This window comes from Myotis nattereri, assembly GCF_964212035.1.
Source record: "Myotis nattereri genome assembly, chromosome: 8".
Lineage (NCBI taxonomy): Eukaryota > Metazoa > Chordata > Mammalia > Chiroptera > Vespertilionidae > Myotis > Myotis nattereri.
The window spans coordinates 54451640-54466274 of record NC_138083.1 but is presented as its reverse complement, the minus strand read 5'-3'; the positions used below and the strand labels follow the sequence as shown (position 1 = coordinate 54466274).

General features: G+C 58.5%; 1 protein-coding gene across 2 annotated transcripts in view; it reads right to left on the bottom strand.

The window, feature by feature from the left end:
* Positions 1-14635, bottom strand: part of NFATC1 (nuclear factor of activated T cells 1) — a gene marked incomplete at its 5' end in the record, with an annotated part of 107620 nt that overhangs the window by 41423 nt on the left and 51562 nt on the right. For both annotated transcript variants that reach the window (XM_081097797.1, XM_081097798.1), the window contains 2 exons: positions 7303-7435; positions 11570-11625. In XM_081097797.1, the coding sequence (XP_080953923.1) occupies positions 7303-7435; positions 11570-11625 (189 nt within the window). The remainder of the gene's footprint in view (positions 1-7302; positions 7436-11569; positions 11626-14635) is intronic.

Genomic DNA, 14635 nt, shown 5'->3' with positions numbered 1-14635 from the left:
CCTGGGCAAACAGGTTTTGTTCTAAACCCCAGAAAACAAAGAGCAGACTAGCTCCTGTTTGTTGCAAACATTTGAGCCGAGTTTTACCATCAACGCACACACCAGAGTGATAACTTCAGGGCATGACTTATTTCAGAGAAGGAGAGAGGAAGCAGAAGGGAACCACGTGAACTGCCAGCTCCTGGGGCCAGGAGGGCCACTCTCCAGGTCCAGAGCCTGAGTGACCGCTGGACGTCAGGGGTGGAGCCCCAGGCACCCCGGCTCCCAGGTGGTCAGCACATCATTGGCTAGGTGCCGCTTCATGGCCACAGGTGGGCACCAGCCAGTCATTTCCAGGTTTGCTGATGTGGGGACCTGTCATTTGGTTAGGCTGATGGCAGATTACAGTTAAAATAGACCACACATAAAAAAATACATTGATCGAATTTCCAGATCAATAATTGACAGAACTGTGTGGGAAGGAACGGGATTCACAATATGCGGTTGCCTCCAAGCAGCTGTGCACCAAGGGCCTCGGCTCTGGTCTGAGGCCCAGGGAGCCTCACTGGGGCCCCCCAGGGCGAGTGGGAGGGAAGTGTCCTACAGCCGTGACGAGACCCCCTTGTGGAGGTGTCATGGGACAGGCTTCCTGGGAACGGGCCTCCCTCTGGTTCAGATCCCAATGCCTGTCCCACAGCCATCCCCGCTCGGGTCTCTCCAGGGCTCTCCAGTCCCACTTCCAACGCGCGGCCTGTGATCTGGAACGCCGGGTCAGAGGGCTCAGGGTGTGTGCTGGGGTCCTGGCGCAGACCATCCGGGCCAGGGTAGCCCCTCCAGCACGTGCCCCAATTCTCTGTCTTCTAACATGTAGGGGCCCTCCCAGCTCCAACTTGACCCCCTGACGGGAGGTCAGACACATGCTTCAGAAGCTGGGTCCACGCAGGCCAGGAGAGGCGAGGAGGGAACCTGCGTGGAAACACAGGCTTCCTGAGCCAGGTGGGTGGACGGCTTCCCCTCCCCGCGGCCCCCCCTCCCCGGCCCAGATCCCCATCACACGCTGAGCAACACAGTCACCCCCAGACCTGGCCTTGTCCTCACTCCTTTTTAGCCTGTGAGCTCCCGCCCCTGTCCTGCCAGTCCCAGCTGGGGACACAGCGGGTGTGGACATTCACCCCCAGGTCAGGCCCTGTGGACCCGCATCTGACGTTATGGAACAACTCTCAGAACCATGGGCCTCCTGGCAGCATGTCTGTCCTGTGGCGGTGCCAGGCCCTCAGCCACAGGGGACACACCCCTCCCAGGGCATCACCTGGGCACCTCTATTCTATCAGGTTTAAAATGTGGAGAGAGATTAGGACACCGGCCCCTCCTTTTCTGGCTGGAATAGCACGAGAGCCAGTAAAAACGGGAATTTAATGAGAACAGTCACTTGGTTCTATGACCCTTTAATGAGATGTGACGTCAAAGCCGGTGCACAAAGCTGGGGGCTGGCCCCGCTCCCAATACCAACTCACTCCCATGGGAGGAAGGTTCCAGAATGCTATGGGACCAGCTATGCTGCAGACCACAGCGGCCTGCCTGCTGAGTGCCTGGGTCTCGGGGCCCTGCAGGGAGCAGCTACTGGGACGGCGTCTCCTCCTTGCCATCCCCTCCGGCCACCCACCTGTCCCCCCTCAGCTTCATCTGCCTTTAGGAGGAAGTTCCCAGGATGCACAGTGTGGGTCAGAAATGTCGGCACGATCTGCTTTATCTGAAAGCCCGCAGGTGTTCTGTGATGAGGCACCGGCCTGGGAGCCAGCATGGACCCTGGCTGAGCCCCGCCTTGCACCTCCTGCTCCTGTCAGACAGAGATGAGAACAGTCCCCAGCAGAGGGGGCATGGGCAACCTTTCTGAAGGTTAATGCAGGGCCCTGCAGGCCTGAGGACTGGCCGTGGGGTTAGACATGCACGCCCCACAGGGGGCCACCTGCTTAAGTGAGGAGGGGTGTGTGTCCCCTGTGTGTCTGGGGCCAATGGCTCAAGCTCCCAGGGGCTCATTTCTTTGTTATAAAATGAGGGACATTTATGAGTTGAGGCCCAGGCAGGGCCCCGGGGTGAGGGGCAGGGGCTCTGGGCAGGAGACGAGAGGCCCAGGGCTCAGGTCCAGCCAGCACACCTCACAGAAGCCAGTGGCCACCTGAAGTCACTGTTAGGATGTATACCACGTACACAACGCTAAGTACTTTGGGGTTAAACTTTAATGCAATGAACTTGGGGGGAAATGAGCCAAAACGTTTGGTGGACTTGGAGCTCATGGTGCGGTTGAGGCTGCTGGGCGGAGGGAAGGCTGCGTGTCCAGGTCCATCTACAGTACACGCTCCAGCTGCCCTGAGAGCTGGGGCGGGCCGGCAGGCATCAGACCAAGGGGGCTGGAGGTGGGCCCTCACATGGTCAGCCACAACTCTGGGATCTGCAGAGACCTGTCTGCCACTCAGGCCCTGCTCTGGCCGCGGTGGGGTAATCCATGTGGCACCTGGCTCGGTTCCCGCTGCCACTCCCCTCTTCTCACTCTACTCCGACGTCTGAACTGAGTAATGCAAACAAGAAATCTACTCCCCTCTCTCCCTCTGGAGGTGGAGATGTGTTTTCAATCAGGGCATCCTTGGAGCAGGATGACCGACTTAACCAGGGTCCCTCTAGCGACGAGAGGATGGCTGAGGGTCCCCCTCTCGGTGGAGGTCCTTCTCCAGCTCCAAACCCCCTCCCGCAGGCAGGGCCATCCCGGGCACCTCTGTCCCTGGTCGGCGGTCGCTCTCAGGGGTTCAAGTGGTTTCTCCCACAGTCCCGAGAGGTCCTGTTGGGGACAAACAGCTGCATCGTCATCACCACGTGGCCTCCGTCCAGGACTGTGTCTGTGAAGGACAAGCAGGTTCCCAGCTGGGGAGTCCTGGCCACCGGGACCCGACAAAGGGAAGCTCCAGGCCCCTCACCTGCAGGGCCCCACCTTATCATCAACTCCCCAAGACACCAAAAATGTGTCATGATTTATTTTTCTCATTTTATGAAAGTCTGAGGTCCCAACTTGGAATTCTTTTTATCCCGTGAGCTCCCGCCCCTGTCCTGCCGTTCCCAACCGGGGAAACAGCGGTGTGGACCTCCATCCCCAGGTAGGCCCTGGGACCCGCATCTGACGTTGTGGAACAACTCTCAGAACCGAGGGGCCTCTGGGCAGCATCTGTCCTGTGGCGGTGCCAGGGCCTCAGCCACAGGGCATGACTGGGTGGAAGGAGCAGCTTCCTTTCAGAGGCGGCATTGGTGCCGTTCAATAAAAGCAGCGACAAGCAAGCACCTTGAGGAAGCTCCCGCTGTGTGTGAGCGCGCGCAGCTTTTCTAGAGTCCCACCAAGTGTTCTGCTCTGCCCTGCGTGCTGCCCCCGGGGCGGCCGGGGTGAGTGCAGGGCTCTCCTAGCAGCTGTGCCTCTGTTCACGGCCCTGCCTTTACCTGGAAGCTTTTCCCCGCTAAACACTCAGCCCCCAGAGAGGGTCAGGGAGCCGACCACCCTGAGCCCACGCAGACCAGCAGCCAGACGACCCACCCGACCGTGGCCTCTGCACTAGGCCGTGACAGGGTAGGGGTGGGAGTGGGCGTCAGCCCTGGGAGCTGATGGCTGGAGGTTTATCTGCTGTCATCGAAGGTAACATCAGAGCTGAGGCACGAGGTGGGGAAGGCAACAAGAGGGTGAACAGGTGTGGGTCCTTCCCAGGCCTCTGCCTCTGCCCAGCCACCAACACCGTCACCCTTCACGTCCAACACCGGAAAGGCCTGCATGGAGGAGGCGCAGCCTGCCCTGGGTGCTCTGTGAGAGCAGTGCCTTCCCCAGGTCCCTGTCCCAGAGCCAACAGCAGGAAAGCCCCACCATCCCCTACTTCCACCCAATTTCAAAGGAAAACCTAAGATGAGGTTTGACCTTACACATTTGCACATGAAAATGAACTTCAGGGGTGGGATTTAAATGGGTTTATGTCCATCGTCTTGTATGTTTCAACAGCACATTTCATGCGCTTGAAGGGAATCTGCCTGTCTCCATTAGCACACAGCAACCTGAGGCCGTTTCTGCCGTGGTCAGGTGGACAAGGCCCCCAAACCTGGAGGAGGACATTACAGCCTCACCACTGAGGTCTGAGAGAGAGGGACACAAACCAGAGTACCTTAACAGCAGGCGAACCTCTCCTGATGAATGCCATGCCCTATACCCTCCCCCGCCTCCCCCCACCAGAGCCCAACGGGCCACTGTGTCTTTGGAACTTAGGGTGGCAATCGGTCTCAGTGATGGGGTACTGGGTGGAGACGCTCTAAGTGACCTCCGGTGAGGGGGGGTTGGGCAAGGCACAAGGGCAGGCACCTGGTCCCATGCCCATTCCCACCTGCTTAGTGGGGTGAGTACACTCAATTCCAAAGCTAAGGAGGCGGCAATGCACGGCGAGGAAAACACCAGAACAAAACTGCTGCTGGAGCTCTAGTGTATCATTTGTTCATTTATTTATCTTAAACACCACACAAGGACAGCCCCACAGTCAGGCACGGAGTCAGATGCAGGTGGAGGTCCCTGCTCTCGGGGAGCTCACAGGCTAGGGGCGTGTTGAGTGGTCACAACCCCACAGGGCTTGGTGGACCCAGCCCAGGAAGGCAGGGAAGGCTGGGGCGCTCCCAGGGCAGCATGGGCACCTGCAGTTTCGTAGATAAGGAGTAAAAATTTCAGAGACAAGTGGTGAAAGGAGATGAGGGCCTGAGGAAAATAGGGCTCCCACCATCAGAAAGGCTTGGGAAGTCCAGGCCTTAGGGAGCCTCATGGACCCTGCTAATGGGATGGACCAGGGCTCTGTAGGTGAAGCTGGGGCACCAGCCAGAGGGAGAGGGGTCCAGGTGAGATGTCATTGAAAGCATGGTGATGAAGGTGCTGGAGGACCCGGGGCAGACGTAGAGCGTGGTGATGGAGAACCCGGGGCAGACCTAGAGCGTGGTGATGGGGGACCCGGGGCAGACCTAGAGCGTGGTGATGGAGGACCCGGGGCAGACGTACAGCGTGGTGATGGAGGACCCGGGGCAGATGTAGAGCGTGGTGATGGGGGACCCGGGGCAGACCTAGAACGTGGTGATGGAGGACCCGGGGCAGACGTACAGCGTGGTGATGGAGGACCCGGGGCAGATGTAGAGCGTGGTGATGGAGGACCCGGGGCAGACGTACAGCGTGGTGATGGGGGACCCGGGGCAGACCTAGAGCGTGGTGATGGAGGACCCGGGGCAGACGTACAGCGTGGTGATGGGGGACCCGGGGCAGACCTAGAACGTGGTGATGGAGGACCCGGGGCAGACGTACAGCGTGGTGATGGGGGACCCGGGGCAGATGTAGAGCGTGGTGATGGAGGACCCGGGGCAGACCTAGGGCGTGGTGATGGAGGACCCAGGGCAGACCTAGAGCGTGGTGATGGAGGACCCGGGGCAGACCTAGAGCGTGGTGATGAAGGACCCGGGGCAGACCTAGAGCGTGGTGATGGAGGACCTAGGGCAGATGTAGAGCGTCGTGATGGAGGACCTGGGGCAGATGTAGAGGGTGGGTCATGGTTACTGGGGCAGAGGGCAGCTCTGAGCTCTGTGGGAGTGAGACTGCAGCACTGAATGGCTGTGCAGGCGGGTGACCCTGGATGGCACATGGACAGCCCAGCATCACCCTGGGATCCCAGTTATGTGTCCTTGGAGGCCTCGGTCCCCCACATGGAAGAGGGTGTGCACGTCACACACAGGCTCCTTCCCCTGACACGGGTCATGTGTAACCCTCGGCACTTGTGAACTTGGAGCAGGGACTGCAGAGCTATTTTCTGAACTGCTTTACAAAGAAAATTTTCTTTATAAGGCCTAGGTTTTCTTTTAAAACATTCAATATCTGGTCAATCATGCTTGAAGTTTAATTAGAACATAATCATTACATTTCCAAAAAAATAAAAAAGACTAAATGTTTTCTTTTTAAGCGCTATTGTACCTTATTCTAGAGCGGACAGAGTTCATGGCCCACGTGCGATACATCACAAAGCCCCGCAGCCACGCGATCAGGAACAACCCCCTACTGGAACCCGCTCCGTGAGCTGCTGACAGCCACACCCCTACTCCGTGCACGCACTCACGATATGGCAATTTTACAACAAAATCTTACTTTTCACACCTTCAAAAGCTTGGCTAGTATTTGCCTCAAGGACAGTTCATTCCAACTGTTTGGTATCAACACCGATGTGCGAGAGCTTTCCATGACCTGTCTATGTAAATGGCGTTTTACGTTTAGAGAGAACAGAAACCTTCAAAAAAGTCTCCCTTTCACTGAGATGACGACATGGCTGCTCTTGCCATTAGTTTTCGGAGTACAATTTCCCTCTTCACTCGTGTGTTTTTAGAACAAAGGCTACAGTATTAAAAGGCTGTTTGCATAGCTGGGCTTCCACGAAACACACACCCAGGACAACACGGCCATCCTGTGCACACAGGCGCTGGCTGCCGGGGTGACGGGCCACAGCGCGCTGGGCGTGGGCTCTGCGCACACACCCTCACTTTCTACGAGTGCAGGGGGTGGAAACGCAAACGATGCTATTTTCTTTAATAACGGACCCTGAAAAATGGACAAGTGAACTGATTTTTCAAAAAGCGGTAAGAAGCCATCCTCAACATGGGCGGACGGACCAGCTGAACGAGAGAATACGCTGTGGCCGAGTGAAAGGTAAAAAGCCTCATGGTCACAGGACGTTGCAATTATTCAAGGAACAAGGCATGTGGGTTTAGCACGAGTACAAAAACATCAATGTTACTTAATGACCACATCAGGCAGCAGCCTTTAGGCTTAATAGCAAGGGTTTATTTCTAAAGGCACCTGCAAAATAATTACAGCTGTTTGCTCCCCACCGTGCACAGCTATACAATTTAAACGCACACGAGCCCACTCAGCTCTGAGTGCAGGAGGGACGCACCTTCTCTCCCCCCACCCCCCCTCCCCCGTCCCGGCTGTTACATACCTGCAAACAGCCCGCAAAATGATCAGCAATTACCCCAATACACACCTCCCCCCCGCCCCCCGCAACAGTAATAAAGGAAAATACACCGGAAGGTTCGCTATTTTTTTTTTTTTTTTTTTTTTTTTTAAGAATTGGCAACATGGTCTTGCTAACAGGATAGTAACACAGCTTAAAGGTACAATGCGACCGTGTTGTTTTGCAGCGACAGCAGCTCATCGTTTCTGCGTCTTTTAGAAAAAGCACCCCACCGGTTCGTTCGCAGCACGTAAGGTTAGAAAGATAGCGTTACCATTGGCAGGCAGGTAGGTGAAGGGCTGGTACTGGCTTCGCTTCCTCTTCCCGTTGCAGACGTAGAAGCTGACTTGGACGGGGCTGGTGATTCTCTGATTGCGAAACGGCGGTATCTCGACCACCAGCGCGTTCTAGTGAGAGAGGGCAGACAGGAGGGGCGGTTAGCACTCTCCCACGCAGAGGCTCTGCACGGAGAGGGTTCGTCCACGTGGAGAACAGCTCCCACTGCGGGGCTGCCAGAAGAAGCCACCTGCAGAGAGCCTGCACGTGAGCGGGCACACGCGTGTGCGGGCCGGCCTGCCGGTCCCATGTGGGCTAGCAGGGAAGAGGGTCCTTGATGACCTGCACACCCAGAGCTGAGAGGTGGTCTGAGGTGGCGTGTGCAGGGGACGCAGACTGGGGGCTTCACCTAAGATGCCACCGACTTGGCGCAGGAGAGAGGCCAGTGCAGATGCTGAGAGGGACCAGCCACGCGGCCGCTGACCCCAATCGCTTCCGTCTGCCCTACAGCAAAGGGTCAGTGACCTTTGAAAATGAGAACGAGCCTTCCTTGCACTGACCCCTGGATGGAGCCAGGAGCGCCTGTCCGGGCAACTGGCAATGACGACCCAGGGCAGGCGTGTCCTGGAGATGTGTCTCTGGGGACAGGGTCTGTGAGGACAAGGCCCAAAGCCTCTCAACAACACCCAGGCTCCCTCAAACTGAAGAAGATGGAGAGCTGGGCGCCTGTCAGAGTCAGGAGGTGGAGCCCGAGATGGAACAGGGCGGTTCATGTGGCTGCTGTTACCTTCCTGTGTATTAAAATAAAAATCAGCAACCATCTAGCATCATGCTCTTTCGAGTACAGCTATAAAAGCAAGTTGCCGTGAGGCAGCGGGGCACTGGGGAGAGAGAGACGGCGGGGTTGGTACACCCGCATCCCGGCCACCTGTGTGCTCCCTCGGCCGTCCCTGTGTGGCTGTCAGCAGGTCAGCAACCCGTGCTCTGCAGGAGGAGGGGGAGCTGCACTGGATTTCGGGGGGTGGGTTAGGGGAACGTTTCACATCCCAAAAGTTCCACCATTTTTTTGGTCATATGATTTCAGTTAACAAGGAGGAAAAATGTACAAGAAAAATCCATTGTATAATTTTTTTTTTGTTAAACTAGTTGTAGCTTGTTTCCCAGATTAATAGCAAAATCGACTGAATTATGTTAGTAATGAAATCTTAAGAACGTTAACACAGAAAACTGAAGAGAACTTCAGGCCAAGCCTTCTCCTTTTACAGGTAGAGAAACTGAGGCACCGAAGCCGGCTGCGGAGGGCACACGGATGGCAGGGCCCGGGAGGGGTCCCCTGGGGCCACGCTGGCTCTGGCCACATGCTTTTGTTGTTTTAATAACTTCGTGTCATTCAGAAGAAGCATCAAGCACACCACACCGTCTCCTTTTGCCTCAGCCTGCCAACCCTTACCCAAAAGTGGCCCCGAAGCCAGAGGGGCAAAGGGGGTGAGGTTGGGAACGAGCTATGTACCTGCAGCCCGGGGGGGAGGGGGCAGCCTGGCTCCGGGTCACCCAGGTCTGGGTTCAGCCACAGCTCTGGCACGCCGGAGTCTCAGGTTCCCATGCGTACCCGCAAGATAAGGATAAAGTCGCTACCTCTCGGGTCACCTCCTGAGGACTTGGCTGGGAGCAGACACCGTGGTAACGGTGGGCCTGGCACGTGGCTGGCTTCATGGAGTCGACAGTAAACCAGTCTCATCTCCACAGAGGAGAGTCAGAGAAGAGACAGGAAAGAAAGCTCTTCCTTGGGCTGAGGTTGGAACTAAGGTGCGGGGAGGCAGGGACGGCTGTGGCCACGGGAGCCCGTGACGTGCCAGGCGGGGCAACGCGCCCTTGGAGCACGTTGGATTCCGTGCGGCCGGGGTTTGTCATTCTGAGTGACAGGAGGGCCGGGCTCTGATGCGGGCACAGGCTGATAGGCTTCCCATTCTCTCAACGACAAATTCTGTGACAAACGCTCTCCCCACCGGAGCACGGGGCTGAAATACCCAGCAGGGGAGAGGTAAGGGAGAAAGTGCAGGGGCAGAAATAAGGCTAACAAATGACACTCGGTAGATCGGGGGCTCGCTCTAAGAATATCCACCGTCTAACCTGCTCACGATAGCATATAAGCTCTATACACAGCACACTCCCGCTTTGTTTAAAAACACACACACTGTGATGTATGTGCACATGTGTGTGTGAAGGTGTAGACAATACACACGCATGCACACCCACACCAATGACCACCATGAATGTGACGGTCTTTTTATAATTAGGGAAAACGTAAAGGTGAACCTCATTTAAGCGATAAGGATGGAATTGTGACAAAGTGTACCAGTATCCACATGTACGTTCCTTTTAAAACACACAACTAACTGTCAAGCTTCCTTTAAAAATGCAACTATTCAACATAAAGAAAACTCGGTGACAGAAAATCTGAATATGCAAACTTAGCAGGAATTATTTTGATAGAACAAGATGGCTTGGGGGTGGCACCACAGCGGGTGGGAAGCAGGGGGAGACCGGCCTGGGGGACGGGAGCAGGAGTGAGGCCGCCCCGTGGTGTGACAGGGTTGGGGGAGACTCAGGGAGGCAGGGAGGTGCGCCCTGGAAGGCGGACGGGGCTGTGTCTCCAGCCACCAGGTGTCCGTTCACCACAAGCCCTGCGCTGACTCGGCAGCCCACAGGCCTGCCGCGCCGGGGCCCGTCTGGAAGCCGAACTGCCCGGGGCTGCAGCATGTCCTCCGGCTACTCAGGAGAGGGAGCCAGCAGGAGCCCGTGAGGACAGGGTGAGTCCCCCCACCCCCATCAGCACACTTCTAAACACAGGTCCACCCTGGGCCAGGGAGGGATCTCCTTCCGACACCACTTGCGACACCACTTCCTCAACCGGAAAGTGATGTGGAGCGTGGACAAGGAAGCCACACCCCAGGTGGAAGATGGTTTGTCCTGGCAGAGCCACTGTGAGCAGCCACCCAGCACCACCCGAGCCACCCGTGGGGCAGCCACGAGGCCCCGCCCGCCACAGGGCAGGGAGCAGTTACCCAGATCGATTCAGCCGACCCCATGACCCAGGTGCCCTGCTCACCCGGCTCAACCGTGCAGGACCCACAAGGAGCCCCCCGAATGAAGCACTTCACCTGAACAGTACTTCCCATCCCCTGCACCTCCGAAAGGACCGTTCACATTGCCATCAGCGGAAGATGCTATGGAGATGGAAGAACTGGGAGTGTCCTCCACAAATCCCTCGCTAGCCCCAGCATCCCATGTCAGCCTACTTCCTGCATCTTTTCCAGGACTCGGTGGGAAACACACACTCATGGTTGCTACTAATCTCCATCGCTTTCAGCACCACGGTCCAAACACACCGTGCCATGAGACACCACCCGGGAGGAAGGCCCAGCTCCTGTGTCTGCAGGAAGCCCCTTCAACGCGAAGGCTCAGGTCACAGGGAGAGAGACCCAGAAGACACACTGGGCTAACGGTAACCGAGAGAGCTAACGGACAGCGCCGTAATTTCAGACAAAAGGCATTCTCCAGGAACAACCAATCAAAGAAACAATAGCTATTTCTTAGGTACCCAAAAGCCGTGAAAGGCTGAGTGTGGGCACGTGTACGTGGCCACCTGCAGGCCCCAGGCCCAGCTCAGCGGCCTCAACACCACCAGGCAGGTGTTCCCAGGCCTCCAGGCCACTGGCTAATCGGCAAAGGGAACTTGGGCAAAGGGAACAGCCCAAGAGGCACAGCTCCACCCGTTTCAGGTTCAAAACAAGAGTCTGGTGAGCGGTGAGTGTTCTCTGACGGATGCTGGTGGAACCTGGCCACCTGCGTGCCACACAGGTCCCACGCCCTCAGAGGCTCGGGGCAGCGGTCTTCCTGGGGGGCAGCGATCTGTGTGGGGCCCTGGTGGCGATGACAGCAGAGGTCACAGAAAAGCCCCGTGTTGGGGCATGATGTTCCCCCTGTCCTGGCCGTGTGCAGGAGCTGGCACACAAGCGCCGTGGGGCCTCCAGCCCCGTGGGTCCGTCTCTGCGGCCGCCTGGCGCCTTGTCTCGCTGCCTCTCAGGAGCCCCGGCCCAGGGAGTGCTGTACACCCACTTCTCTCGCACTGTCTTTCTGTGATTTCTCTTAGTCCTTCCACTTTAACAAACAAGAGGCCACGTGCCTCCGACAGGAACCCGCCCCCGCGTGGGGAGCCCGCTGACACGCCTGGCACCGCGTGTGCACGTCTGAGAGATACTTACTGGCTTGCACAGGTCTCGGTCGGTTTTCGCCTCCATTTCCCAGATGTGGTGGCCGTCTGGAAGAAAGGGCATGGGAAGTCCGTTACTCGGTGCCTGACTGAGCGCATCCCCCGAAAACACACACCTCGGTCCAGGCAGATGGCCCGGGGACAGCAGCCGCCGAGTAGAGGACCCACCCGCCTGGCTCGGCCTTGTCGTGCTGGCTGCTACCCGGCAAGACCAGAGAGTCACGTCTGTGGGACAGTGGATGGACGCCAGGCCCAGGGGGGAGACGCTGGGAGACTCACACCCAAACTCAGGCGCAGGGAACCTGGCGGAGCCCAAAGACCTGGTTCTGCAGGGCGCAGCCTGGCTGTGGGGTGGGGGACTCCCCCAGAAACTGCCCTCTGCCCAGTGACGCCCCACATCAGTCAGGGAAGGGTTTCCACACGCCCACATCCAAGGGAGCTCGGGCCCAGGAAAGCGTGGTGACCCCGGGGAGTGCCCTGTCCCCTCCCCCGCCAGCTCGGCCCCCGGTGCAGTGACTAAGCCTGCAGAGCCCGTGCCTTCGGGGAGCCAGCTCCACAGGGTAAATGAGAGAGTCCTTTCTTTGACTACTGCTTGCCAGGTCAGGACACAGACATGCAAAGCCCACAGGACTTTATCCTCACCCCATGGCTGTCTGCATGTTTAAGAAACATAAGAAGTCTCACAAAGGGGCCTGTGGAAGGGCTCTGTTCCTGGGCCGGGGCCCCAGGGGGGCAGGTCGGGCCCCCACTAACCAGAACCTTCCACAAACCGCACCCTGGTGCTTGCAAGCCCCTGTCTGCAGGCACACCCACAGGGACTGGCTCTAAGAATTCTGAGTTGATAGGTGTCAACACCCTCCCCTCCCCCACGGCCCAGAGGCCTCTTTCCTTGTTATTGTTTATACAGTCAGCTCTCCTATAAGCATTAGTTTCTACATACGCGCTGTTTTCAAAGAAGAAATGTGTGTACAAATCCTAAATTTTAAGTAAATTAGACAAGCTCCTTTTCCTCCCTCACAGTGACTGCCGGGCGGGTGGAGTGGAGACGGGGAGGAAGCGTGAGTCACGACCCACCGGGCCACACCAGCCTCTGGGGACGCCGGGCCCACCCACGGGCCAGATGCCGACCTCGGCCCCAGGGGTCAGCGCCCACCCCCTCCAGTAAGAAATGGCGGAACCCGGACGAAGGCTCAGGCACTTGAAGTATCAGGAGCCTGACCAAGCAGCTCTCAGCCCGGGCCCTGCGCCTACGCCCGCTAGCCGGCTGGGCCCGCCCCACCGGCTTCTGAAAAGTCACAGACTGGCACCAGCACAAACACACACATCCGGATGTCCGACTTGGTCTTGGAACCCCCAAAGTGCATGCACCTTTCAAAGCCGGGGCCCCCTGTGCCCGCCCACCCACCCAGGGCGTGCCAAAGCCCCGGGCTCTGGCCCTGCTTCCCCAGGTCTTCCTGCCCGTGGTTGGTCCGCAGCCCCAGGGCGGGCACTGGCACTCCTGGTGGGCTCAGAGGCCCTAAGGGCGCCGATGCCTTTTAAACAGCATCTGTTCACGCACGGCCATTGCTCAGGGGAGGCAGGGCCGAGGTGCGAAAGACGCCGATGGAGAACTCTTAGGAAACAGTCGGCCGTGGCTCCCACTTCCACAGCCCGGCCCAGGCCAGGCCGCCTCCTGCAGAGCCTGCCAGGCCCGGGTGTTGTGCTCAACGTCAGCTTTACTGGGAAGGGAAACCGGCCTGAATGGGCCTTTGTGTTGAGCTTATCAGGAGCTCGCTGCGTTCTCAGTAGGAAACTGTGCACAAGCCCAGAAGTAAAAATATTCCCAGTCATTAGGGAATTCCCTGCAGCGTGAGTCATCCGAAAGGCTTCCCCGCCACACCCGCCAGGAGGCTCCCGTGCGGCCGGTGGCTGCTGCGCCTCCGCCTGGCTGGCCCGGCGTGCGGGTCCCCACGGGGGCCGAGCCCCCACAGCTGTCCTGGGACGCTCTCTGGCCTTCTTCTGGGGCCGGGAGGGTTCTGAGAGTCTCGGATTGGCCCAGGATCTGGGAGCCTCGGGCAGCCGGTGGGCAGCAGCAGCGCGGGAATAACGAAGGGCCTGGTTCAGAGTCTTTGGTTTGAGGGCGATGACGCCCACTCCCAGGGACCCAGGCTACTCAGGCCCGCGGCCACACACACGTCATCTCCTCCTGGTCGTCAGTCGGCCGCAGGAGCAGGCTGCACGCTTACTCACGGTACCTGTGCGACACTGTGTCCGGCCTGCACATGGGACACCTGGGGACGCACCGACAGTGAGACCTGTGCTGGCATCGGCTGCTGGCTGTCAGGGAAGGCGTGTGATGTGTACACTGCCAGTCACCTCCCCACAGAAAGATGCCAAGAGGCTTGTGCAGGGCCTGACAGAGGGGAGGGCCAGGGAGAGGCAGTGGGACCCTGAGGGTGTGCGTCCAGGTCCGTCCCATCGCCGCCTCCGTCCTCGGGACCCTCCCAGGCCTCACTTGACAGCGCCCACAGAGCCACTGGGACCAGCCTGCTCGGCACAGAGATGGGAGTGGAGAGGAAACGACCCATGTGCTGTGGGACCCAGCCTGGCGGTCCCTAGAGGGCCCCACGTGGAATTTCCAAGTGGCCAGCAGCTGCCGTCGCGGGACTGTGCCCAGGGAAGGAACACCTTCATCCATGCGGAAACCCGGGCACCGGTGCTCATGCCCCGTGGACGCACCGCGATGCCCCATGACACGGAGAACCGCGTGCGGCTGGCCATACATGGGTGCCGTCCACCTCCACGAGCGCAGTCCTCACACAGGCTCCCGCAGCGACGAGGCTGGAGCATGCTGCGCGATGAAAACGTCCTGGGGTGCGTGATGGTGGAATGGCTCTGATTTACCAAGACCAGTGGGCGTAGGCAGGTGAGCTGTGCGGTCCGTGAGATAGTTATGCCTCAAAGCTGACATAAAAGTACGTCTCCCACACAACCACGGCGGCGCTGCTGTGTCACGGAAGCCGAGGGAGAAGAGGACGTCAAGGCCGGGCACCCAGCCGTGCCCTCTCCCACGCCCTCC